Source organism: Propithecus coquereli, unplaced genomic scaffold (genome assembly GCF_000956105.1).
Source record: "Propithecus coquereli isolate 6110/MARCELLA unplaced genomic scaffold, Pcoq_1.0 Scaffold46, whole genome shotgun sequence".
Lineage (NCBI taxonomy): Eukaryota > Metazoa > Chordata > Mammalia > Primates > Indriidae > Propithecus > Propithecus coquereli.
The window spans coordinates 4752911-4778419 of NW_012150396.1; the positions used below are offsets into that span (position 1 = coordinate 4752911).

The 25509-nt window shown below is 37.8% G+C and overlaps 1 protein-coding gene across 3 annotated transcripts in view; it reads left to right on the forward strand.

The window, feature by feature from the left end:
* The window catches only part of COL25A1 (collagen, type XXV, alpha 1), a 358759-nt gene that overhangs the window by 222045 nt on the left and 111205 nt on the right, over positions 1–25509 (forward strand). For 2 of the 3 annotated variants that reach the window (XM_012655108.1, XM_012655107.1), the window contains exons 6-10: positions 471–497; positions 637–663; positions 19596–19667; positions 20401–20508; positions 23172–23207. In XM_012655108.1, the coding sequence (XP_012510562.1) occupies positions 471–497; positions 637–663; positions 19596–19667; positions 20401–20508; positions 23172–23207 (270 nt within the window). Of the gene's footprint in view, positions 1–470; positions 498–636; positions 664–18765; positions 18826–19595; positions 19668–20400; positions 20509–23171; positions 23208–25509 lie in introns of all 3 variants that reach the window. The other variant, XM_012655109.1, reaches the window with a different exon arrangement.

Here is a 25509-nt window from a genome sequence, read left to right on the forward strand (position 1 = left end):
ATTTCACACATATTGGGCAAAAGAGGCAAGACACATAGCGTATATGATTCTATTTATATAAAGTACAAAAACAGGCAAACTAATCTATGTTGTCATAGGTCAGAATAGTGGTTGCTGTTGGTGGAGGGTGGTGACAAGGAAATGTCCCAACAGGAGTTTCTGACTCGCTGGTCCTGTATGGTTTCTTTAGCAGGGTTCTACGTGCATAGGTGTGTTCAGTCTGTGAAAATGTATTCAGCATATTATATACTTATGACATAGTGTTTATATGTATATATACACACACATATACTACTATTTTTACATTCTAACCAAATTACAATTATAATTTAGAAACCAAAATTCCTTGAGAGAACTCACTGACAGCTATATCTCTGTGTACTTTGCATAAATCTTTCAACTGACCTGGCTGATCTATTTAGGTTAGAATATATATTTTTTTAATTTTTTCTCCTCTTTCTTTTTTTCAGGGTCCTCCTGGTCCAAAAGGTGATAAGGTAAGAAAACGCATAGCAGAAACAAATTACGTTGGTAGAAATCCATATTGGCATCACCTAAACTGTATTATATTTTGAGTTTTTAATGAGCATCACGTATAGATTTTGGTTAAAACTATCATCTCATCTTATTCTACAGGGAGAACAAGGGGATCAGGGACCTCGGGTAAGTTGTGCTCTGCCTCTCCTGGGCAGAAAATTAGTTTCCAGCTCCAAATGTATTGAATTAAAGTCAGCAAATTAAAGACGGCTGGCAAAAATAGCATGCCACCTGTAAGTGAAAAAGTCTTAATAATAACTAATGTTTATGTTCTGTTGCATTATCTTTACCTGATGCCTATAACATTCTACAATAATTAGACCTACGAATTAACGGCTGGAATCCCTTCTTAAAGTCAACAACAGCCACCTTTCCAGTGACTATTGGGTCCTTCAGATTTGCATGCATTGTTTTGCAACATGGAGGCCATATGGATTTCAATTGAATTTGGCCTTTTTGCTGCAGTTAAACTTTATGTGCTATTGCATAAATATGTTTTATTATAGATAAAAAATATTAATGCATTTTACGTATTTATTCTTCATTGTAAGTTTGAATAATACATGTTTACATTTCTTGTTTATTGTAGATTTTTAAGCAGATACAAGATGTAGTACAAGTTAGCATTGCTGCAGAATGGATGCGGCATTCTTTTAAGCTTCTCGAATGTGGCCCTTTAACCATCACAACACAATAGTGAATGCTGTTACCTTGGTAGTGCCAAGTCCTCCGCTTCACATCTGTGCCTTATTACCCAAATGTTCAGACATACTGTTTCAATGATGTCGTGGCTCCGCACAGACATACCTCTCAATTTTCTCATGTCACTATGCACAAAAGCAAGTATTTGGTTGAAGAGAGTAATTTTTTACAGTGGAAAAGCACGTTTAAAACTTTCAGGTTGAAAACAGAAACTCTGTAGGTCTTTCTGTAAAACGCACTGTGCTTAGTTAATTATTCAATTTGTTTATATTGCATAGAGATTTTTTTTCACAAAAGATGCAGTTGATGTAAACTTGAAAGGTTTGAAGTCTAATTATCTCCTCATGTTTCTTAAACCAGGTAAGAGTTATGCTGTGATTTACTTTCCCTTCTATGCTTCAGCCACTTTATGCAGAAAGTGCGATCGGGCCTCAGAGTGTTTCGTTTCTCATGGCAGTTAGTTAAAAGCTCATCTTAATGGTCACGGAGATTAAACATCATGTTACCTACTGTCACAGCTGTGAACGGAGTAAAACTCTCCTAGTCTGAAGTGATTAGGGGATAGCCACTTGCTTCTCAGGTGGTGATTGTTTCGCGACGTGTCTCCACACATCGAGCCCCATTTCTTTCTACACACAGTATCAAAATCACTCAACTTGCCCCTTCTAGGTAAGAGGGAAACTGTTTCCATTCTGAGAAATCTTCTTTTGGCAGAGGAAGCAAAGGGGTGGTTCACAGCTTAGCTGTCATCGATATGCACACAGTCCTCATTTTCAAAAAGGTGTTTTGGCTTTCATCGTTACGAAGAGTGATGATTGATTATAAAGCTAGGCCAAATTTTCAGGATGAAACCTGAAACCATCTGGAATTCACCTGGTTTCGTGTTGCATTACAAACGAAGACTTGGACCAGGTTCCTTGAAAGTTTGGCCAAAGTTCATGAACTACTTTGACAAACCCAGACTGCCTTTCATACAGATTTCAGCCAGTTTTCACACTGACCGGGGCCAAGTTTCACACAATTCAGGGGCCATTTAGCATTTCAGAGGGAAAGTGGCAAAAATTGATCTCATCTTCCCCTGGATTTTGCTGCGTATTGAAGGAATTTGGATTAAATTCATAATGCAGGAATCTTCATCGTCTTTGTGGGTATGAGTCTAAATGTCCTGGACAGTACACGTGAAAGCGAAGTGGAACTCCCCAAGTTACCTGTCTTTTGTCAGATTCCTAATTCAGAAACAAAGCAGGTCACATTCAGTGCCCTTGGAATTTTATAAGCTTTACTGTCTGGTAAGATGACATTAGCTACTTATTAGGACATTTATCACATCAAGATAGTAAATTGAAGCTTTTATATCTCAAAAAAATCAAAAGTAAGAACTGGAAAAGTTTTCAACTTTAATGAAAATGAATTTTGCTCACATCCTCTGTTTAGGGACACTATTCTAGCTGATGCTGACTGGAGACTCTCTTTTTTAAAATGTAGATTTTTGTATTTGAATACCCTGTCCATTGTCATCCTATCATAGATTTCGAATTCTACTCTTTATCATACTATTTGTTTCAAAGATTTATTTCTTCCCATAATTAACAGTGTGACCCTCTAAACTCCACTGTTTCAGTTCCTTGTTAGGTGACTTTCCATTATGGGACCTATACCATTTCCTTGAATATGAGATCTTTTTTTTTCTCTTTGGCTCTCTAAGTGTCAAACAGGAATGTGTTAAGCCATAGTATGTGACTCAAAGCAGAAAAAACTTGAAGATAGTATAGAAACTAAGAATGTGAAACTATTTCGAAGTACTTGCACATATATTTAGCAATGTGTAGGGTGCATCTACTGTGTTCAAGATACGATGCCTAATTTTATAGACACAATAAATGTGTCCCCTTATCTCTTTTTCTCTCCCCCTACCACCAGATTCAACCTACTATCACCTCATGTCCTTGATGACTGCTGTGGTCTTCCAATCAATCGTATTATTTCCACTCTTGACCCTGTATAATCCATTGCCTACACAGCAGCCAGGGAGATCATTTTACGTTGTAAATTAGACCATGTTACTCGTGTTTAAAACCTTAGAATGAAATTCAAACCACTGTGCTTGGCCTCCGTGGGCCTTCAAGGTCTGGCCCTTGCCTGTCCCTACAAGCTCATCTCACACTAGTCTTCCTCTCCACCACTTCGCTCCGGCCACACTGCCCTTCACGTGGTCTCCAGACACACCACGCTCATGCCCAACTCAGCGACTTTCCATTTGCTCTCTTCTGGTCTTCTTGTGATGGGGTTCTTATCATTGAGCTTTCATCTCAAATATCACTTCTTCAGGGAGAACTTCCTTAACTACTTAATCTAATTCTGAGATTATCCTATTTTGTTTATTTATTTACTTGCTTGTTTTCTGTAAAATATGCCACCCTTTCTCCTTAGAACCTAAACTCTCTGAGAGCAAGGGCCTGCTCTGTCTTGCTCGTATCACCTCCACATGAAATAGTAAGGATTTGATAAATATTTGTTGACTGTATGAATAAAATATTATTATATCATGACTGCCCTCATGGAACTGATAATCTCATGGGTAGCTAAGAAAACTATGTTTGTATGTTATAAATCTTAAATAGCTACATTTACAGGTGGAATTTTTAAAAATTTGAATGCATAGAAGTAGCGTAGAATGGTGGTTACCAGGGGCTGGCCGGGTGGGTTGTTGGGATCAGAGGTGGTTGGGGAGATGTCAGTCAAAAGATACAAAATTTCGGTTAGATAGGAATAAGTTCAGGAGATCTATTGCACACATAGTGACAATAGTTAAAAACAGTGTATTGTATTCGTGAAAATTGCTAAGTAGTAGACTTTTAAGTGTTCTCACCACAACAAAGGTAAGTATATGAGGTAATATATATGTTAATTAGCTTGATTTAGCCATTCTACAGTGTATATATATTTTAAAACAACATTTTGTATGCAATAAGTATATATAATTTTTATTTGTCAATTTAAAAAAATTTAAAAAGAATCCTCAAAAAATAATATTTAATTTGCCAAGAAAACAGGTTAAATATTAAAAAATTATGTCATATGAGGTTGAAATTCTTTGATTTAAATTATATTATGGAGCATTTCGAATGTCTAATGGTCTAATGTGGTAGGCAATAGGGAGCCATTGAAAATTTTTGAGTATATCATTTGATGTTCAATACCACCAGACTATCTGATGTTATTACCAATGTTCTTTATGAAAATCTGTTTGGAGGTAGTGTCCACTATAAAATGGAATTGGAAGAAACTGAAAGGGAGACCAGGTAGAGCAGGAAACTATGTCAGTCATCCAGGACAAGGTCCTAAGGAGATAGACTATAAGGATACTGTCCCGTTCTCAGTGGGAGGTAATCAAAGGGGATGAGCTGGCTCAGGTACCTCTGGCAGCAAGGGGACGTGAGGAGCAGAAAGCTCATCAGAGGCAGGGGCTAAGTTGGTGAGCTGAGGAAGAGATTCCAGAGTGGTCACCAAAACAAGGAAGAAAGCTCCAATTTTCCTGTGGGGGCTCAGATATGAGTTTATTTTTCTCACATAAGAAGAACTTTGGAGAAGGCAGTTGATAGTGTTATTTATATAATTTAATGATGTTACTATCAAAGTCTGTGTGAATCTCTGAACCTTTTCTCATGATTGCAAGAAGGCTGCTTCAAGTCCAGCCGTCACATTTATATCTGTATCAGGAGAAAGGATAAAGGGAGAGGAGTCTGTATCAAGAGAACAAAATTTTTCCCATGAATTTCCTAGCAGACTTCTGCTCGTGTCTCATTGGCCAGACTGTGTCATATAGTTACCCAAAGCTTGAAGGGACAAGGAGAATGAAGCTGAAAGGAAAGTTGGGTCATCTCAACAATGCAGTTTGCCACAGGGCCAAGCAAACACCTGAGCAGACAAAGAGGGAAACCAGGGATGAGACTGAGAGAGGATTTGATGAGAGAGAAGTCTTGAAGCAGAGGGTGGGAGAGGGAATCTATCTGTATTGGATTAACTTTCGGGACCTGTGACCATGGGTGGAGTTGTGGCCAGGTTAGGGATTTTTTAAAAAGCAGTCAGGTAGTAAAAAGGAAGGATACCGAGGTGAAAATTCAACACAAGTCTTGGAACTAATTGGATGTAGGGATAGAAAAAGGAAGATGAAGCTAGGGCTGAAGTTTCTGGCTCCATACTTGATAAAAACCGAACTGTCACAGAGGAAAAACTGAAATCATAAGATTAAAAAAATGGTGGGCAAAAGAGTGAGGAAAGAACTACCCTAAGATAGAACCTATGGAAATATCCACATGTAGGGAACAGGACGAGAGAGGAGAGTCAGCAAAAGAGAGAGCATCCGTAGGTGGGACTAGGGCATTGCCATGTGTGAACACCAAAAGAAGAACGACTTTACAAAAAAAAAAAAAAAAAAAAACACCAAAAACTCGAGGGTGGCCAACAGAATGTTCTTAATAAAAGGAAAGCCTCAGGGATGAGGTCTATAAAGAGGTTTTGGAGTTGATGTTTTGGAGTCATGGGATATTAAGGCAGTGCATTGTGTCAGGTGGTGAGAGTGGAAGTCAGATTGCAAGAAGTTAAAAGGTAAATGGTGGGAATGTTGACTGTCTTTGAAAACTGTTGATGGCGTACGATTCAATGCAGAAGAAAGTGGGATAACTTTTGGCATTCGCTTTCTTTCCATATACATCAGAGCCAATTTCAAGCCTACAATTTTAGGTATAATATAACAACCATAAATACCACTTGGTTTTATTCTAGGAGGCATTAAGTGTTAGATTTCCACAGATGAATGCATCCTGACATTAGAATTGTACTTCCCTCCGTGACTCTTAGGAAGATGTCAATACAGATTTGCCATTAATCTTCCATCTGTTTTTGCAAACTTTGCTCTTCGCAGGTAGGCCTTTACGCTTAGGATTGGGATGGTGCTTTATCTGCGCTGTCAGTCACCCACCCATACTCCATTTTCTTCATTTCATCCCCATAGCTTTGTAGTAGAAAGTTTTGAGGCTAGGACTTTTCCCTATGTTTAAGTAGAGAGTGGATGACCGGCTGTAAGGAAGTTGTAGGGGATTCTTAGACTGAGTGGAAGTTGGACTAGGAAATAATACCGCACAAAATAATTACAATTGCTAATTGCTTAGTCTTACAACTTACTGATCACCTTTCTAGGTAAGTTGCACACATCCTCTCTAAGCCTTACTGTGGTTCAGTGAGATAGGTTATCGGGGAAGAAAACTAGGAAGAGTGGATGCAGTAGAGTGAGATGATTATACACAGGCTGGACAGGCATCAAATTCTAACTCTACCACTTTCTGTCTCTATGATTGTAATTAGGATTAATGAAATAATGTATGAAAAATCTATAATAAGCCCTCAACAAATCGTAGCTGATTATTCTTCCCATATTTCACATGAGAAATCTGGGGTAAAGTAACTTGGCCCAAGTTTAAATTCAAACCCAGCTTTCTCAGCCTCTGGTCTGTGTTGTTTCCAGTGGACCAGACTGTTTCCCTATCAATGAAGTCATTGTTATAAAGTCACAAACAATAATGTGAAATGATAAGGGTTACAGAGATATCTATGGCTAAAATAATAACAGTGATAATGATAAATAATTTTATTGAGTTCTTAAACTATGGCAACTACTCTTTGAAGATATACCTTATTTCAATAACTGTATGAAATAGTTACTTTTATTGTTTCCATTTAATATATGAGGAAACCAAGACTTAGAAAATTTAAATATTTTGTCCAAAGTAACAGTCAGTCAGTGGCAGAACCAGGATCTGAACCTAGGTATTGACAGAGTACATTTTATATATATTCTCTAATTTATCCTCAGAAGTAATTCTGTGAGGTAGTACAAATATTAATATTACCGTTTTTTTCTGACAAGGATTGAGCTCAAGCAGATTAAGTAACTTGTTCAAGTTCTTTCACACACATCTACCAAAAGACAATGCAGGGACTCACTCTGGTTTCAAACCCTGCTCTCTTTCCACAGTGTCACACTGCTTCCATGACTGACTGCTAGGAACACTTTCCACTTTAAAATTCCATGCCTCTGTGAATAAGATTGAAAAAGCTGGAACACACAAACACAAATAGGTGGATCTCTTTTCTTGGCAATCGTGATAGACTCAGTCTATACAATCCATACACTGCCAACCCTCCAAAAAATAAATGAATGAATGAATGAATGAATGCCACACAGTAATACCCTAGAACCTCTATACCACAGAGTAATGCCCTAGAACATCACTATGTGGAGCACAGAGAGACAGGGCAATGTTGACCCCATCCAAGGAATGTAAGAATACCCAGCCCCTTGTTATAACACAGGTTTTACTTCTCAGCTCAATGGCACCAATTTGAAAATTGTATAATATCAAGATCCTTGTTTTATTTGTTATTAGTACTGTTTTTTCTTTGGGATAACCAGGTGAATGAAGTCTGTTTTCTGCTCTTCACGATGCTGTGTTTACATGTTCTAGAACCGTGGTCCCCAACCTTTTTGGCACCAGGGACCAGGTTCATGGAAGACAATTTTTCCATGGACGGAGGTGGGGAGGGAGGACAGTTTGGAGATGATTCAAGTGCATTACATTTACTGTGCAGTCAGACCTCTCTGCTAATGATCATCTGTATTTGCAGCCGCTCCCCAGTGCTAGCGTCACCGCCTCAGATCATCAGGCATTGGATTCTCATAAGGACCGCACAGCCTAGATCCCTCGCATGCGCAGTTCACAGTAGGGTTTGCGCTCCTGTGAGAATCTAACGCTGCCGCTGATCTGACAGGAGGCGGAGCTGATGGGGAGATGCAGGCGATGGGGAGTGTCTATAAATACAGATGAAGCTTCACTGGCTCACCTGCCGCTCACCTCCTGCTGTGCAGCCCGGTTCCTAACAGTCCACTGACTGGTACTGGTCTAGGGGTTGGGGACCGCAGTTTTAGAAGATACTTTGTTGATTTGACTTTTATTCCGAGCCTCTCTTTGTAAAAAATTGAATTATACTTCTTGATCAGTAACAGCACCTCAATGTCAAGTGTGAAAGTCTCAAGACTTTTAAGGCTTCTGTCATTGTCATCTGCACCCACTAGTGCTATGACTATCTCTCTCCATCATTGGAGAGGACTTTTGCTTGCCCAGTTCATAAGGGCCCCTGCCCTCATCGTGAACCATAGCCCTGGGAATCACGGTGATACCCAGGGCTTTGAAGGTGATGGCTCATATTTCTTTTCCCTATCTTAGTGACTTAGTGATTAAAAATAAGCAATGCTGTTTTAATGCTTCTTAATGTCTTGTTTAATTAGGGTACTATGTTTTTCTGAAATTGCGGCAAGTTTATTAATCAAACTTTGGCAATAAAATGAACAAACATCATGAAGTTGTCTTTTGATTATATATTAATCTTCTCATCAGTTGGCTACCATCACCTTGCCAAATAACACAGAGCCCTGATAAATAAGAGATTTAGTGGTTATTGGTCTCAACACCATCCGCCAACAGCTGGTTTTAAATGAGTCCTAAGCTCTCACAGTTTCAATAAGCCACCCAGGAGCTCTGCTTGACTATTTTCATAAAATTCCTTTCTCCTCCTAGTGTATTCAAGTAAATTTTCATAACAGCTGGGACTATGCAAAACTGATAGCATCTTAAAAACATCTTTGGCAAGACAGATTAAGTTCCAGAAAAGGAAAGCATTTAAAAGTTTATTTTATTATCTTAACCTTTGTTGACTTGAATGATTAAACAGATTTTTTTTGGCTCTGCTAAAACATTTAGGCCTGGATATTAATTTGATGTTCTTATTTATTTAACCCTTGCCTTTCTCTTTGGCCTTAATGAATACACTACTCATTTGGTACTGAATGTGTTGCCTGCGAAAAGGGAATGGCTATAACACAATGGAAAGAAATAAATTGTAAGAAAATTATTTTAATGCTTTCCCGATTCAGCAGAGGTTGGCATGGAAACAGTAAGCTCATTAAAAATTGCAAATGTTCTTGTTATGTTTTCCAATCAGAGTTCTCTTTCGAGTGATCTCTGTCATACTTCAAACCACTAAGCATTCGTATATTGAATTGAACCCAGGAACATTTGTAAATTTGTCCTAATATAGGTCAATTTAGAAAATAAATTGTTTTTATAAGCACCAGTTGATGTATAGACAATGTTTTCCTTGGAATTCAGTGTTGTAAATTTTATCTCAAAGTTGTTGGTTGAATGGCTGGGCTTATCAAATAAGAAAAAAAAAAGTATTAAGAAAAACTGAGAAATAATGACTCTACCTATTTTATCTCACTTTAAATCCTGTGTATTTTTTCTCTAATGTAACAGATTATATAAGTAAATCTATTCTTACTGAATGAATGTAGTAATCCAGTTGAGTAAACTTTTATACAAAATATATGAATGTAAGAGGGGACATTTTATAAAACTCTTATATTAAAAAAAATAACAACACAATAGTGGAATGCCTGAGATGTGAGCCCTTAACTGAAAATTCTGTTAATGATCACAAAGATATTAAAATGAAACCAAAATCTAATCCTAACCATATCCCCTGATAAGAAATTCTGGAGAATGATGCTAACCAGTGTAAATAACCAGTGGATTTCCTTTTTGTCTTTCGAGTGCAGTGGCCTTCATATTCAAATAATTATTTCCATTCCATTTTGTTGAGCAAAGGGACGATGTCATGTGTACACACTTTTGTACTGTGTTCATATCAAATTCCATATTCTTCTTTTTACTTTTTTACGTGACATATATCTGGACATACACCTTATTAGCTTTTCTAACTAAGATGTACCATTTCTCCTAATTTTTAATTTTCTTGAAATTAAGTGGAATAAATGATTTTAGATGAAACAGAATATATGTGGGTATATAGTTAATATTATTCCCTTTATATTTCTTTTGTTTGAATGTTACCAAGTGTTGCTTTTTATAAAATATTGGCTAAATAATTTAAAGACTTGCTTGATGAGTAATATGTTAATGATACTCTCTTAAACATTAAACTATCCAGAAGATGCTATTCTCTTTGTCTTATATTTAAGCAAGCTTAATTTTTACTTGAATCCAAACATAAGATTTTTAATATGGTTGCATTAATGCCTACACTTGAAGCATATAATAAAATGTGAAAGGAAAGGTAGATTTGGGGTTGATGACTTTCAGTATTATATAAGGAAGAGAAAGTAAGCCTTTTAGTAAATATTCTAAAATCTGTATTTGAAGTGGACAAAAAATCCATTTCATACTGCAGTTGGTAATACCTATGAATAATGAACATATTGCAAATAGAAAATACAGTAATTTATAAGCAGTTTACACTAACGAAATTCAACATTATTACCACAGTTATTTTTCTGTCACTCCCAAATGCAGAATTATAGTTGCAACTGGAAATGTTTAAGGTGGATTAACCAAATAGAAATCAAGAAAGTATAAAACAGCAGATTTTAATGGTGCATCAGGATTTACAGAAGGAGTAGAGGGCAGGATTATATTTTTGACTCGTATGGGTGAAATGGGTGGCCTAATGGCTTATGCATTGACAGATCATGTTCCGGGAGAGCAGTTCTTGTAGGTCTGAATGAGATGGGTCTCTGGAAAGTCATTTAGTGCCAGACAGCAGCATCCTTTCATGAGCATACCTGCACTAATGCGTCCAGCAGCTCCTTGTAACAGACAGAGCCTGTAAATCAAAATCCACAGACAGGACTGGCTTTGTAGGAAAAGGATGTCAGTTGCAAGGTCTTACTCCAAATGTAATTCTGCGGTGACCTTGCAGGAGTGAGGAAGCTTTGCTTTTTATCTCTTAGAAGTCAGTTAAACTTTGTTTGAAAAATGTTGATATTCAGAAAAATCCTTACTAACCACTAGTGTTTTTTTTTTAATTAGCACAAATGAATGATTTAATACACACACATAAATAATAACAGTAATAATGAAAACACTGTTGTTTTCATAGTTCCACATACGAAGAAAACATTGGGGCATTCTTATCCTGCTTTATTAGCTTGTGAATTTAGCGTGAATCTGTTGATAAAGGAGTCAGTGATAGAAAGGTGATATCAGAAACCTCCGATGTAGCATCCAAACAATCAAAGAACTAGCGACATAGGACACTCTTTCTAGGACAGGTACTTTAGTCAACTTCAGGCCTGAAGTAATTCATTAGAATTAAGAATTAAGATAGGGAAATTCTGGTGGGTAAACAAGGAGAGAGAGAAATTATCATGGCAGAGTGACAGTCCTGTCCTGGCTTGAAGCCTGTGTAATGTGATGTAAAATGGCAGGAACTAACTGTAACCTTAGGAAGTGCGAGGAAACAACAGGTGGCAATTCCTGCTCATTTGCCGTGTCTTCAAAAGAACATGTCAGCCTCGACATTCTGAGCTTCTTGGCAGGGGAGGGAAAAGGCCAAGGGAGACACTGTCAGATTTTAAATTAAGAATACATTCAATTGTTTTCCAAAATACTTTTATTCCTTGGCCTTTCGTCTGGCTTATTATTTTTAGAAGCTGAGTTAATCTATTTGTCTGGACTATTTAAATTGTGGCCCAACCTTGAAATATCTTGCCAAAATTTTGACCTCATCATCACTGAGAGGAGGCCATGACTTTGTCAGATTTCTGGGATTGCCGAAGGGAAATTCTTCCACTGGTGAAGTAGGAAGTACAAAATGAAGGATGGGACCAAACACAGAACAGAGCAGAGAACCTTCTGAGCCATGCTTCAGTTTTAAGTCACATACTCTGTGCTATTTTGATTATCTTTTGCACGATTTACAAGTTGTTTCTTTTATTAAAAATTATGAAACACTTGCCTTTTTCACAATTTTTAAAAATATTGTACTGTGTATCATTCAGTATGTGGGTGTGTATACATATATCAATTCTCACTGATAGGAAATTGTAGATATATTTTCTGTGTGTGAAAATTATTCGCAATTGCACTCACTTATAACATCTTTATGAAACAGCTGTCCTTAAATACAGATTATTATACACATATATAAGATCTAAACACATATAAATGTGAACCTATTCTTATTTATACTCTAATTCCTATTAAGAAAAAAAATATAAATGTTCAAAGTTGTCTATGAAGCCTTTTGGATTAACTTGCTATATCTTCCTTAACTTTTTTTAAAAAGATGTTTTTCTATTCTGTGTGGTGTTTCAAAATTAAAGAGAACTTAAGTTAACTTTTAATAATTTAATGCTTAATTTTTCTTCTTGCATGTTTTAGCATGCAAGGGAAACCACTTTCAGTGTTCCTTTGCAAAGTGAGATGGACACGATCACAGTGACATTTCTTGGTGCACACATCAAAGATTTGTTCTGACTTCCAAATAGAGTCCACGGACATTTCTCCAGATAGTTTTGAGTGACAAATATCTTCCTTAACTTGAATATTAGAGAAAAGTTGGAGACATAATTCAGGAGAAGTCAGTTGCCTTTTCTTAAATACCTTATTTCTGTATCTTTCTTAATGGTTGAGGAAGTCAGAAGTTTCTAGAATTCTAGCAGCAAAATTTCCTTTTAGAAATATAAACATTCTTATATAGAAGGAGCTGTAACATATTCCTTGCATTTAACATAAGTTACAGCAGCACCTTGTCATTTTCCAGTCTGATTCTTCTCTACTCTCTGTTTTTATTCTACTGAACTGTGCTTGGAGAAGGTAAGCATTGGAAAGAGCATAGTTTTATTAACATAGTTTTATCTGATGTTTTAAAAATCCTAAATTACTATATTTTCTTTTCATGAGTAAGGCTGATATCCATGATATGGTAGAAAGCCACTAGCTACAACTTAACCATTTTTATTGATTTTTTTTTGCATTTCTTTGATAGTATGTCTTTGTCATTTAAGGAATTTATAATCTATACGACAATCACTATAATTTTGATGATGAAAACAATAGTAATCATCACCACTGTCATTATGTATTATTGTAATTATTATTAAGAAACCCTTAGACAGAACTGCTCTCTTGATGTTCATTTAGAGAGAATAACTCTGATACAAATACAAAGAAGTTTATATAAATAAAAAGTTTATATAAATAAAATACATAAATAAAAATAAAAGGCTGTTTTATTTTTCTTCCCCTATCTTGTGGCTACACTTCTCTGGTTTTCTCAGGCTGGGACAAAGCTTCTTTAGGAATTCTACCTCTTTTCATGGAGTCTCCTCTTTTATTGGCGGTTCTTAGCTATATGTCATTAGGGAACAGTTGACAATAACCCTGGAATCCCTTAGTAGATCATATACAACAGGTAGAAGCTTTAGCACGGTATGTGTAGTTTACCTGTGTTTTCTTCTACTTTGTACTTGTTGGAGTTAACATTTATCTTCCATCTTTCTTCTTATTCGCAGATGTATTGCAGGTTGCCTTCCCTTACTTGGCATTTTAGTAGCTGTAGTATTTGATGACATTTATTAATGTAAAGATTGCATTGTTCTCTTTTTTTCCGAATAATTTGTAAAATTCACATTTATCATTTACATATAAAAAGATAATTCCTGGAGTGACTAGGGTTAACATTTATAATAAAACGTAACAGAATGGAGCTTAGAGTATGTATTATAAAGAAAAAAAAACTTGCTTGACTAGCCTTAAAATTTTTTTAATTATAAAGAAAAAAATTAACTTTTTGAGCCACTTGAAAATATTGTATTCAACTACAGAAAGGCTAATTCTTTCCATAAGTAATACTTCCATAAGGCAAACTTTTATCATCAGTAATAAATTCTGATTTTCACAGACTCCAATTCTCATATTATTTGGTTGTTCAAAGAATTCCTGTAGCTATTTAGCTTTGTATAGCTAAATCTTTCTATTTAAGCAGAGAGATTATACCATCTCCTGCAATATGGAATGATTTAGCTGCAAATTTCTTTCTCTTCATTTATTTTTTTTTTCTTTATTTAGCCTTCTAACAGTTTCTGCTGTTAAAGTTATTCTTTTACCTAAATATTTTTGCATCCTATTACAGTATTTCCCCATCTGGCCTCTCTGAGCTAGAAGTTATTTTACCAACTTTGGGGAATATTTATCTTTATTTATGCTGCACACATGCCCACTGTGATGGCTGTGTTCTAGCGTGTGATGTGTTTTGGGCAAACAGGATCATGGCAGTATTTATATTATGGAGAAACTGGGAGATTCCATTTCTCAGCATGATACACATTTTTTCTTTCAATATGATTTGCTATTGGGGCGGGCCCCTTGACCCTTTATAATTAAAATAATTATCTTTTCCCCCAAAGCTCTATAACCTCAGGTACACTCCCTTACGCTGATCGATGAGCAACCATTGTCAGTGACATTGGCCATTGTTAACCTGTTCTTACTGTGGGTCATTTACGTGCATTTATACAGCATAGTTAACGATGCCATAAATAGTGAAGTAAGATAGGTATGTCATTTTGAGTCATTTGCCCATGTGGAATTTGTGAGGAGAGTTAGCATTCTTCCTGCTTCTACAGCCACTCCTCTTAATCCTCTTTGTAGTTGCTGCTCATCCATTCAATCTAAGTCTTTCCGAGGGTTCTTTCCTGCATCTGCTCTCTCATGGCCTGCTGAGGTGACTTCGTGCAGCCCTGCGACTCCCAGTTCTCACCTTTCTGCTGACGATTTGACGTGCATGTCCAACTGCCACCCCTCGGCTGTCCACAGACATCTCAAATTCAGCACGTCCCTAACTGAATTCAACATCTGTCACCTCCTACCTGCCCCAGAATGCCCCTTCTGCTTCTAGGGTCCCTTTACCATCCTTCCCTTGTTCAAGCTACAGCCCAGGACCATCCTCTGCTCCTCGAATTCCCTTATGCTCTTAGCCAAGTTACAAGTCCTGTGACTTCTGCTCCCTTAATATCAACCAGAACGACGGATGTGTCCCTTTGTAGTTCTGAGACACAGTCCCACAACTAGACTATTGTAACCTCTTCCTAAAAGTCCCTCTGTCTTTGGTTTTACTCTTGCTGTACCAACCTCCAGCCCCTCATTTACCCCGCTTAGGAAGTGTCCCATGGCTCCTCGAACCTCATGTTGGCTGCATGTTTTATTTTCTTGGGAGTCCCTCTACTTCACCCTCATAGCACTTACCACTCCGTGCGACGGCCACCTGCTTATTTCCCCCATGTCCCTACTAGACATTAAACCTGTGACTTGGGGTCTTGCTCACCATCCAATCCCCAGGGCCTAGCACAGTAAATGCTGCACAGAAGACACTTAATAATTTTTAAACATTGTGGAATGTTAGTCAATTTTCAAGCTTTCAAATATTTAAATTATAAAACAAGTAGAAAGAAATTATAACACATAAATTGCATAATGACAAAGTCTGGAATCAAAAAACCTGTATTGAATTTCTGGCTCTATCATTGCCTTATAGGACACTTTTGACAAAACATAAAATTTTGTCACTGTAATGTAATCATATAACACTCATCATTACTGAGTACACAATAAAAATGACAATAACATCTTGAATTTATGACCTCTTAGTAGTTAGAAGTATTTCTTATGAATTATTTATTTGTTCAATATCCCTTTGGGGTAGGCTTGCATCTTTTCGACTAGAAGGTAATAAAGGGAGATATAGTCCTTCCTGTGTCAAAACATGGTCCTGAGATGTCCCCTCCTTCGCAGTATGTCATGAAGATTCATGATGTCGTCTGAGGCCTTATGCTCTCAGGAGAAAAACGGGTTGTATAAAGTAGTTTCATACTCTTCTACATCCAATTTCTTAAAAATTCAAAATATTTTGGGATGAAAATATGTACACATTATTTCAGTATTTCTGCTTATTCCTGGACTCTTTTTCCATGTTTTTCTGGAGACACTTTTTTCCACACCCACTCGAACCATCTGTGTCCCAGGCAAGTTTTCTGAGACGTAAAGTGAAATATGTTCATGTCATTTATTTAGAAAGGACTATGACTAATGATACTGTGGGAAAAAATGGCATCGTTAATGAAAAAGTGCGTTCTCTGTATGAGCAGCCGGGGAAGCTGGCAGTTATGGCCGCACAAAGCCACGTCCTGCAGACGAGCCCCGCGCCGGCTCTTGTCAAAGTAACCCGCAAAGATCTCCTACAACGAACGGCGCGTCCGCATCGCTAGGGTCTGGAGGTAGCCCCTGAGAAGTGATGGTTCTTCACCATCACCAGACCGTGAAGTTTTAAAAAATGTATGCAGTTTTGCATCCTACGTAATATATTAATGTTCACTTTACATGAAAATGTTAAAAATTATTTACCTTTAATGACAATAGACATTTCAGGAAGAGGTACCATATTTATCCTTGCCTTCAAATGCTCTGGACATAGGCGCGCGCCTCGAGGGGCACTTTTATCCTGGTTTGAAAAGCGCAGGGTCCTAGGACATTGCGGCCCAGGCCATAGGATTGTTGTTAGAATGTAAGAAAATCCTTCCATGTGTCCCCTTTTCACTTTTCTACACATAAACTCCTGAAATCTTTTTGCCTGCCTCACTACCAAGATCTTCAAAATGTGGCTCCACACACCTAACTGGTATCATTTCCACAGTTAAGTTGATTGAGAATGTAAGATCAGCTTCCTCAAATAGAGATTTTCTGTTTGAGAGAAAGGATCAGTCTGAGGTGAGAATTACCTATGTAATTCCCTCTTTAGATCTCATTAAAATTGGAACCCAAACAAATTATAAAATGGAAGGCCTTTTCTGGTGAGCATCTTGAAAATATGATCAAATACAGAAAGCTGGTCACGCTCAGATATGAGTAAGAGAAGTGACTTATTTATACATTCGAATTTCAAAACATTTGTAAGACCTACCCTGTATGCTATTAAAAGGCTTTTAATTTAAAATTATTTTGTTAGATAATCCTGTTGCAAGTGACATTATGATTTATTGCCACTAATCAAGATTTTGATCCCTCATAGACTTCTTGTTTGTATCTGTTTTTGTTCTTTGTTACATAAATATGGGGTTTATATATAAAATTCTGACTGTGTAATATAGGGCTAATGAGTCACAGATGGAGAGATGCTGGCACATTACCATCTAATAACATTTTAAACTCATATTCTGTAGTATAACAAAAGCAAATTGTACACATCTGTTTTCCAACTTGTAGCATTTCTGAATTTGTACGGAATCTATATTTAAAGGAATTTTATTTAGGGAAAAGAAAAAGAGGACACAGGTCACCTCGAAGCTCTCTAGCCTCTTAATAACCTTATCAGAAAGGATTTGGCAAAAGGGATAAGATTTCCTCCGCTTTGCTTCCTGAGAAGTCCCAGCTCTAAAGAACAAAAATCGAAGGCATTAGGATTGAAGAAACGTCTTTAGGCTACAAACCTGACTTGACTGCCTCTCTTAAAAATGCCGATATATCCCTGATATGAAGAAAATAGGGAGAAAAATATCCACAAAACTAATAAAATTAAAAATGCAGAAACTTACTGGCCTTTCCTAAAACTATTCCCAAACTAGATTTGGGTGGGAAGGGAACCGGCAGAAGCTTGAGGCCCTGTACTGTGCTGGTGGTTGTTTATATTATTTGTATGGTAAACATATTTTGTGTTTAAAAAAAAACTGGAAAAAAGGTAGAAATAGAACAAAGTCAGAATTTCTCTCTCACACTTACCCAATCGATAACACCCGTGAGAACGAGTTAGTACAAGTTATTGAAGTAAAAGTCTCTAAAACCTCTCTCCTCCATTCTCCTTGGTTAAGGAATTCAAAACCACTTTTCTGCTTTAAGGGGTTGTGTGAACTGTCAAATTCTTTTGGAAAAGTTACGTGACAGAAGTGATTACTGCAGAGTGTGACCATAAATCCCCCTGACATGGAATACACATGTTATAAGAGACAGATTTCCATCCACCACCTCTGCATAAATTCCTGAAACAGGAGAGACCTGAAATTCATCACAGGATTGGAGAGAGAAATTGTGATATGTGGGTGGTAAGACTCTATTTCGTGAGGCATACTGTGTTTATTCTGAGGAATACTTTCGATCCGACAGCAAAATTCTATTCACTTTTGTTGTCCAAAAAAAACTTAATATATATGCTATATGTCCTGAGTTGCAGAGTAAATAGAGTATCAGTAGAGGAAAATTACAGTGTTGTTTTCATAACAGTGTCTGGAGTCATCTCCACTTCGTACTAACATTTTGTAAGTGGGATTCCAAAAATGGTAAGCGTAGCAAACTCTTTACCCCAGTGTGTACACACAGATCCCACGTACCTGCCACCAGGGGCAGCGGCAATGAGTTCTCAGCCTTGCCGTTCCATGCTTTAAGGAACGGTTGGTTCACCTGGGGGCCTCACGTGTCTGGTTTTGTTTGTGGTGTGTCAAACAAGGCCGGAGTTAGAGCCAGGAAAGGGAGGCATTAGGTATGTGCTTGTTTTGTTTGTCCACCTGTGACATGTCTGTGTGACGTTCCGTGTCGTGTTGTTTTGGTGCCGTGCTGTCCATAGGGCCTGCCGGGCTTCCCCACAGTTGCCGCCCTGCACAGTAACCAGATCCTCACCGTCAAGGTCTGTGGTCCACCCCACGTTGCTCAGTCAGAGCGCAGCCAGCATAAGAGTGAGCGAGAACGGTCCGACTGGCCTTCCGAGCCAGGCCGCCTCCTCTCGTCGTGCACATCAAGTTATTGGGCACTTGAGACCTCCCCTGCATCCGTGAGGTCGCATGTACATTAAGAGGGTGCGTCCTGAGCATGCTCGGGAGGAGGATATTGAGGTCGAGCAGGTACAGTGAAGAGAGGCAGGCACAACCATCTAGGACCGTGCTGCGCCTCGATGGTTTAACGTGCATGCGTTTAATGCTCTGTGATATTTTTCTGGTCAATGAAATCATCCTAAACACTCTCTCTGGACCTCGGGCATCAGCAGAAGGGCAGTCGAGTTCATGCCACATTATGCTGGTTGACAAGTCTGACGGAAACGGAACTGACACTTCGTCTCTAGACTTTCTGCTCAGCGTGCAGGAGGCAGGGTCACCCCGGCCTCTCTGTGTCTGGGAATACACTACATTAACAAGACCCAACACCCACAGCAAATGATGGGGTCCAAAAAAGATTCACTTCTAACTAAAAATCTGGCCTCACCATCCCATTTCGGGGTCCTGTTTCTTTCAGGAAGAGCCAGAGGGTCTAATGTCAGATGCAAGTGCCAGTTCTGTTTTGTTTAATAGTCACTATAAGTCTAATGCATATATCTTTATTTCTTTCTTGGGGCCTTCTGATGTCTATTCTCCAACTCTCTCATCTCTGAACTTCAACCTTTGACCTCACCTGACTGATCAGATGGTGTTTCCTAAAATCAATCATGGGTTTCTCTCTGCTGATCAGCAGCTCATTAAACGCCGCCTGATTAAGGTAGTGCTTATTCTTGCTGAAGTCTGATTTCTTCTTTGCATTCGGTTATTGGTCTGTGTACTGTTGCTTTGCCATTTATCTCTCATGGGCGGGGCGTGGGTGGTGGGTGGGTATTTATTTGGAAATATCCTAGAACAAAATTATGTTTAGTGGGCTGCATTGGTTTGAAATGTATATGAAATTACCAAAAGAAAAAGGGATAGAAAGCCTATCTAATTTTCTCCTAATTGAAATAAAACAACTTAATTTGCTCAGTTTCTGAGCTCCCTAGCTTTGGTAATTTATAAATTATTATGCAATATGACAGGAGCCTCATATGCTTAATTTTGAAGGGTATGAAAAAGTAAGCACATTCCTCTAACTATAAATGCATCCATTTTATTAATATTAAACAAGGTGAACATAACTGATGCAGCATTGTCATGGATAAAGTTATGCAAAAGTTTTATCCCAGCTCCGAGCAGAGTGATAACACATACACTAGTTTCAAAAGCTGCGAGTGCTGGTCCCAAGCTGCTTGGATTTTAACAGCATCTACTTGGCTCGCCCGGCATGAATATTTATGTGCTCCCTGTTGGCAGGCAAATTGCCTACAGGCTTCATGTTTCTGGTTGTTCTGGTTCTTTTAAGAGTGTAAATGTGGATTAACTATTACAAATTTAAAGTGTTGAAAAGAAGACCTGGGTTTTTATCTTTCATGCTTATTTTTGGTCTTTTCCCCTCTCCATCGCAGGGTGACCAAGGCCAGGCAGGGCCTCCAGGACCCCCAGGCCCTCCAGGCCCAAGAGGGCCACCTGGGGACACAGGGAAGGATGGCCCCCGTGGAACGCCAGGAGTGCCCGTGAGTTGCTTTTCAGATCAGTTGTTATCACAGGTTTTGCTTCATGTGAAGGGCTGAGAACCAGGAGGGAGGATGATGATGAGGGGCTGTAGGCTCAGAGGGTCAAGTGAGTGGAGTGGGTCAAGGGACGTGGGATGGTAGAAAAGTCCCCAAGCAGAGCAGGGCTCACTCCTGGCAGCATCCGATTTTACCACTTAATTCACCGGGAACCCACGCAAACCACAAAGAGAGACTGGAGACAGCAACTAAACTGGTTTTCAGGTAAGTCTCAAGAAGTTTGTGATTGGAGATGCTTGATCTCATGCTTGTCCTGACTACCTAGTGTGCATCAAGGCCTTTGGTTTAAATAGGAGATTAGTTTGAAAAACTAAGTGGGAGATTGCTAACATTTTCCGAAGGGTCAATAGCAGACACAGTAAAGTCCCATACTACTAATATTTATGGAAAGCAGAGGAAGTAAAACTTTCTGATATTTAATCCTTTGTAAACAACTTGACCCCTCAAAATTACTCATAACAGTAAAATTAATGGTTAAGACATTGGTAGGTATGACTTAAATATCATTTTTCTTTTGTATGTAAGGCTTATTAATAGAAAGGATTTAAAAGTAATCTCAATACTTAGTTACTAAGATTGGTCAAGTGTCTGACATAGTAATAGAAGACACTAGATAAATGGTTTGGTTTGGTAGAGGCAGCTCAGCAATTTAAAGAAATATATAGAAAAGGTCAATTTTGGATTTATATTATACTTTAGGGCTAGAAATTAAGGCTTATTACTGGATTATTTAATGTATTTCTTTAACTAAAATTATTTTCATTAGTATTTTCATAGTATAAAAGTAATAATGAAAATATTTATTCACAAAGAGAATTTTGAAAATAAAACCAAAAAGAAAAAAATAAAAATTTGCCATAATTATTAATGTTTTGGTATATTTCCTTCCATTTTCATATGCATATATTCATGAATTTTTTTTAAAGAGTGATTCTCTTTATAAGAATATAGGATACTTTAAAACTTTTCTGAGACAGCCTTATAAGCCCCATTTCCCTTTATGGATGCTGCTATGAGTTTGCTGATATGAAATGAGAAATTGACTTTTAACAAATGATTTGCTGGTTGTTAGGACTGCTTTCACTGAAACTTCAACGGCAGTGGTTTAATTCTAAAACTGTCTTCTACTGTCTCTCCTTTTCTAAGGATAATACCCCAAAAGATAGAGAGATCTGCGGCTTTAGGAATATGTCAAGCTCCCCTGTTACTGGTTGCCAGCAGAGAGATACAATGAATCTCTCTTCAAATAAAGCAGTCAAAACCATTTTGATGGTACAAAATTAGATCATTGAGCATTGTATACTATCACAGAAATTAAATTCAAACTAGAAATTGCTTTTAAGAAACAAAGATAAAGGTAATATATGAAAAACTAAACAATCCAAAATTATGTCATTCTTTAAATGAATATGGTTTATTCATGTAAGAAAGAAATTGAACCTTTTACACAAAGGAAAAATTAAATCCCACAAATATAATTTGAACTGGATATGGTCTCTTATATGTATTATGATAACTACTATAAAAAGGGTTTTTTTGCTTTTATTTTTTTGTTTTTTGTGGCAGAGTCTCACTACCTTGCCCAGGCTGGAGTGAAGTGATGATTCACGTGTGCCACCACAGTGCACTCCAGCCTCGGGCCCCTGGGCTCAGGGAGCCCTCCTGCCTCAGCCTCCTGAGTAGCTGGGATGATAGGTGTGACCCACCACACCCAGCTAAAAAAAAATTTTATAAAAATAAAGTGGGAAATACTTATTTTGAAAGCCCAGCAGCATCTATATATATTAGCCAATGACTGTCATTATAATATGACAATAAAACGTTAGGCCAGGCATGGTGGCTCACGCCTATAATCCTAGCACTCAGGGAGGCTGAGGCAGGAGGATCACTTGAGGTCAGGAGTTCAAGATCAGCCTGAGCAAGAGCAAGACCCCGTCTCTACAAAAATAACAGAAAAATTAGCCAGGGATTGCGGCGCGCACCTGTAGTCCCAGCTACTCCGGAGGCTGAGATAGAAGAATGACTTGGGCCCAGGAGTTTGAGGTTGCTGTGAGCTATGATGATTCCACTGCACTTAGCCTGGGCAACAGAGCAAGACCCTGTCTCAAAAAAAAAAAAGAAAAAAGAGAATCAATTCCATATTAATCTGAGTATTATAAAATGGTGATGTTAGTATGATATGGCAGACTTTTCTCTATCAATTTTAATAAAACATGTTACTTAAGCCATCATTAATCCAGGAAGGTCAAAATTTAAAATCAGTCTCTGCTCATTTTATTAAATTCCTGCCCTAAGAGCAATTGTCTCTCTGTATGGAAGTTCTGAGTTCTCATAGAGAAGATATCGTGTCATCATTTTTATGTCACCATAGAGAGGATATGATAATCCAGACTAAATTTTTAAAATCCTGAAATGTTTATAAAATTCATTTGAAGAAAGAATATCAACTCTCTTTTAATTGTGCTATGTTTATATTCCTCTATTTAACCTGAAAAACATACTTGACATTCACATGTCCAGTGGGTATTAGGAAAAAGAAAAAAAAAGATGACTGAAGTTGTTTTTTGTTTACAGCATTATTAAAATGATCACTGTTCTTTTTTAAGGGTGAACCAGGGAAACCAGGAGAACAAGGCTTGACGGCAAGTATCTCAGTTTATCTTTTTCCGCACTAAAAATAATGGGAGGCCAGGTTAGTAAAACTGGTCAAGATTGTGTGTGACAAATGTGATCTGTCATATGACAGATGAAAACAAAAAAGTTAAAATCAGTAAAAGTTATAAGGTAAGATATTAGCCCGGCACAGTGGTGCGCACCTGTAGTCCCAGCTACTTGGGAGGCTGAGGCAGGAGGATCACTTGAACCCAGGAGTTCGAGGCTGCAGTGAGCTGTGATCATGCCACTGCACTCTAGCTCAGGCGACAGAGTGAGACCCTGTCTCTAAAATCACAAATAAAAAAAAAAGTAAGGTGGCCTCTTTACCACCACTATATGCTAAAGGTCACAAGGCTACACATCTACAGGACTGATGTGGGAGAAAAAGAAAGAGAGATTCCAGGTGGGGGACTGACAGAGAGACACTGAAAAAGCTCAAAGGAGAAAATTTAATTCAAGCAACTCTGTTATAAGAGAGATTAAATTTAGGCATATGCCTATTAGCTTAAATAGAAATGCATTTTCAAATTCTTAAAGGGATCAGGTGTGACTAACTATGAATTAGCATAGCGAACCTTGCGTAGCATTTCAAGGAGTTTGTTGTTGCTGTTGCTGTTGTTGTTGTTGTTGTTGTTGTTGTTGTTGTTAAAGGGCTCCACACAGAGAGAAAAAGTTGTGCCTTTGGGAGCTCTGTCATTAAAAAAAGGTAATGCAGTGATTCCATGTGGACTGGCTCGCAGACACACAGGGCCCAGTTCCCTGTGATTTGTTTATCTTTTGCCAACAGAAAAGATGTTTGTTCAGCTTGGTGGGCCCTGGAGAGTGGAATTCCTTCAACCTCCCTCTCCCTGTCTCTTCTCTTGAGCTGCCTTTCTAACCTACCTTATGACACACACACTATTGGGAGACACAGGGTGATTCTCTAATAACCCAAATGCCGGAGGACAGCTCACGCTCATCCTGGAGGCAGAACGAGTGGGCTCAGAGACTGCCAGGGAGCCGACAGGTGATCGCGATAAGCTTGATAATGTGCATTCTAGAATACATACTGTTTGGCACTCAGCATGCAGGTGTTCTGGGTATAAAATTTATTTTATAAATACAGTTAACTAGGTCCTAGTGAAACTAACTCACTGGAGCATAACAGTTGGTCAGGAACAAGCTTGTGAATGAGTTAAAAATCAAAGGCTTCTTCCTGCATGGGACGCCTTCAGCAGCTCTCCTGGGAGAAACCCCCCAATTTAGCTGTAAGTGGAGCTGCCTTGGAACAATCTCTAGGGAAATGAAGGCACCCTAACACCCAATCTGACCACCTTGAGACCAAATCTGAACACCCTGAGACCAAATCTGACCCATCGCCTGGAAAGTCTCTGTTCCTGAGCTATAATAACAAGATAGATATTTGATACAGATAATTTTTGGTAGTATAATGGGTTTTTTTTTAAAAGAATAAGGTGAAAGAACAAGAAAAAAAGACCATATGTAAAAATTAAACAAAACATTTGTCTTTGGTGGTAACTTTGCAGAGAAGTTCAGCATTAGCTCAGTGGTACGAAGTCACAGAGGACGAAGGATTCATGGAAAACTGTAACATAAATTTCGAAACTGCTTTAAGCAATTGAATGTACATGTAATTTGTATTCTGGAAAATGGTCAAAACATATTCCTTCTGAACATTCTTATATGGAAAGCTACTTGGGATGCCCAGGAGCCCTTGTTTGTCCCCAAGTATGCACAGACTACTCAAGTTTTTATCACTGGCATTGGCTTTCTTCCCTGATGCCCACGGCAGCATCCTGATATACAATATTCTAAAATAAAACGGATATGTTTTTTTAAATTATATGTTTACCTTCCTTGAATTTATATATACTCTCTAGTATATACTGTGTGAATAACAACATAATCCTCTTCCCCTACAATTCCTAGTTTGACATCATTAAATGTAAATGTTTGACCTAGTCTTAAAGGAACTGTGTTATTATCTTAGGGTGTCCAATTTCCCATTTCATCTAGAAATTTCCCAGATGACAATAACACTGGATATTTTTTTCTATAAACCTTTTCTATTCTTCTTAAATTCTTCAGATTTAGTTCTTGTTCTCATTTTTAAAATGCAGCTAAGAAACTTAATTGAAATCACAAATGTTCCAAGGATATGTATATTCAATGATCTTCTAAAGTACATTTACAATTACTTGTTTAAAGATGTAAAGTCATTTTTAAGAGAAAACTTCCATAATATATAAAGAAAAGTAGACAAATCGTAGCTTATATCTCAGTGAATTT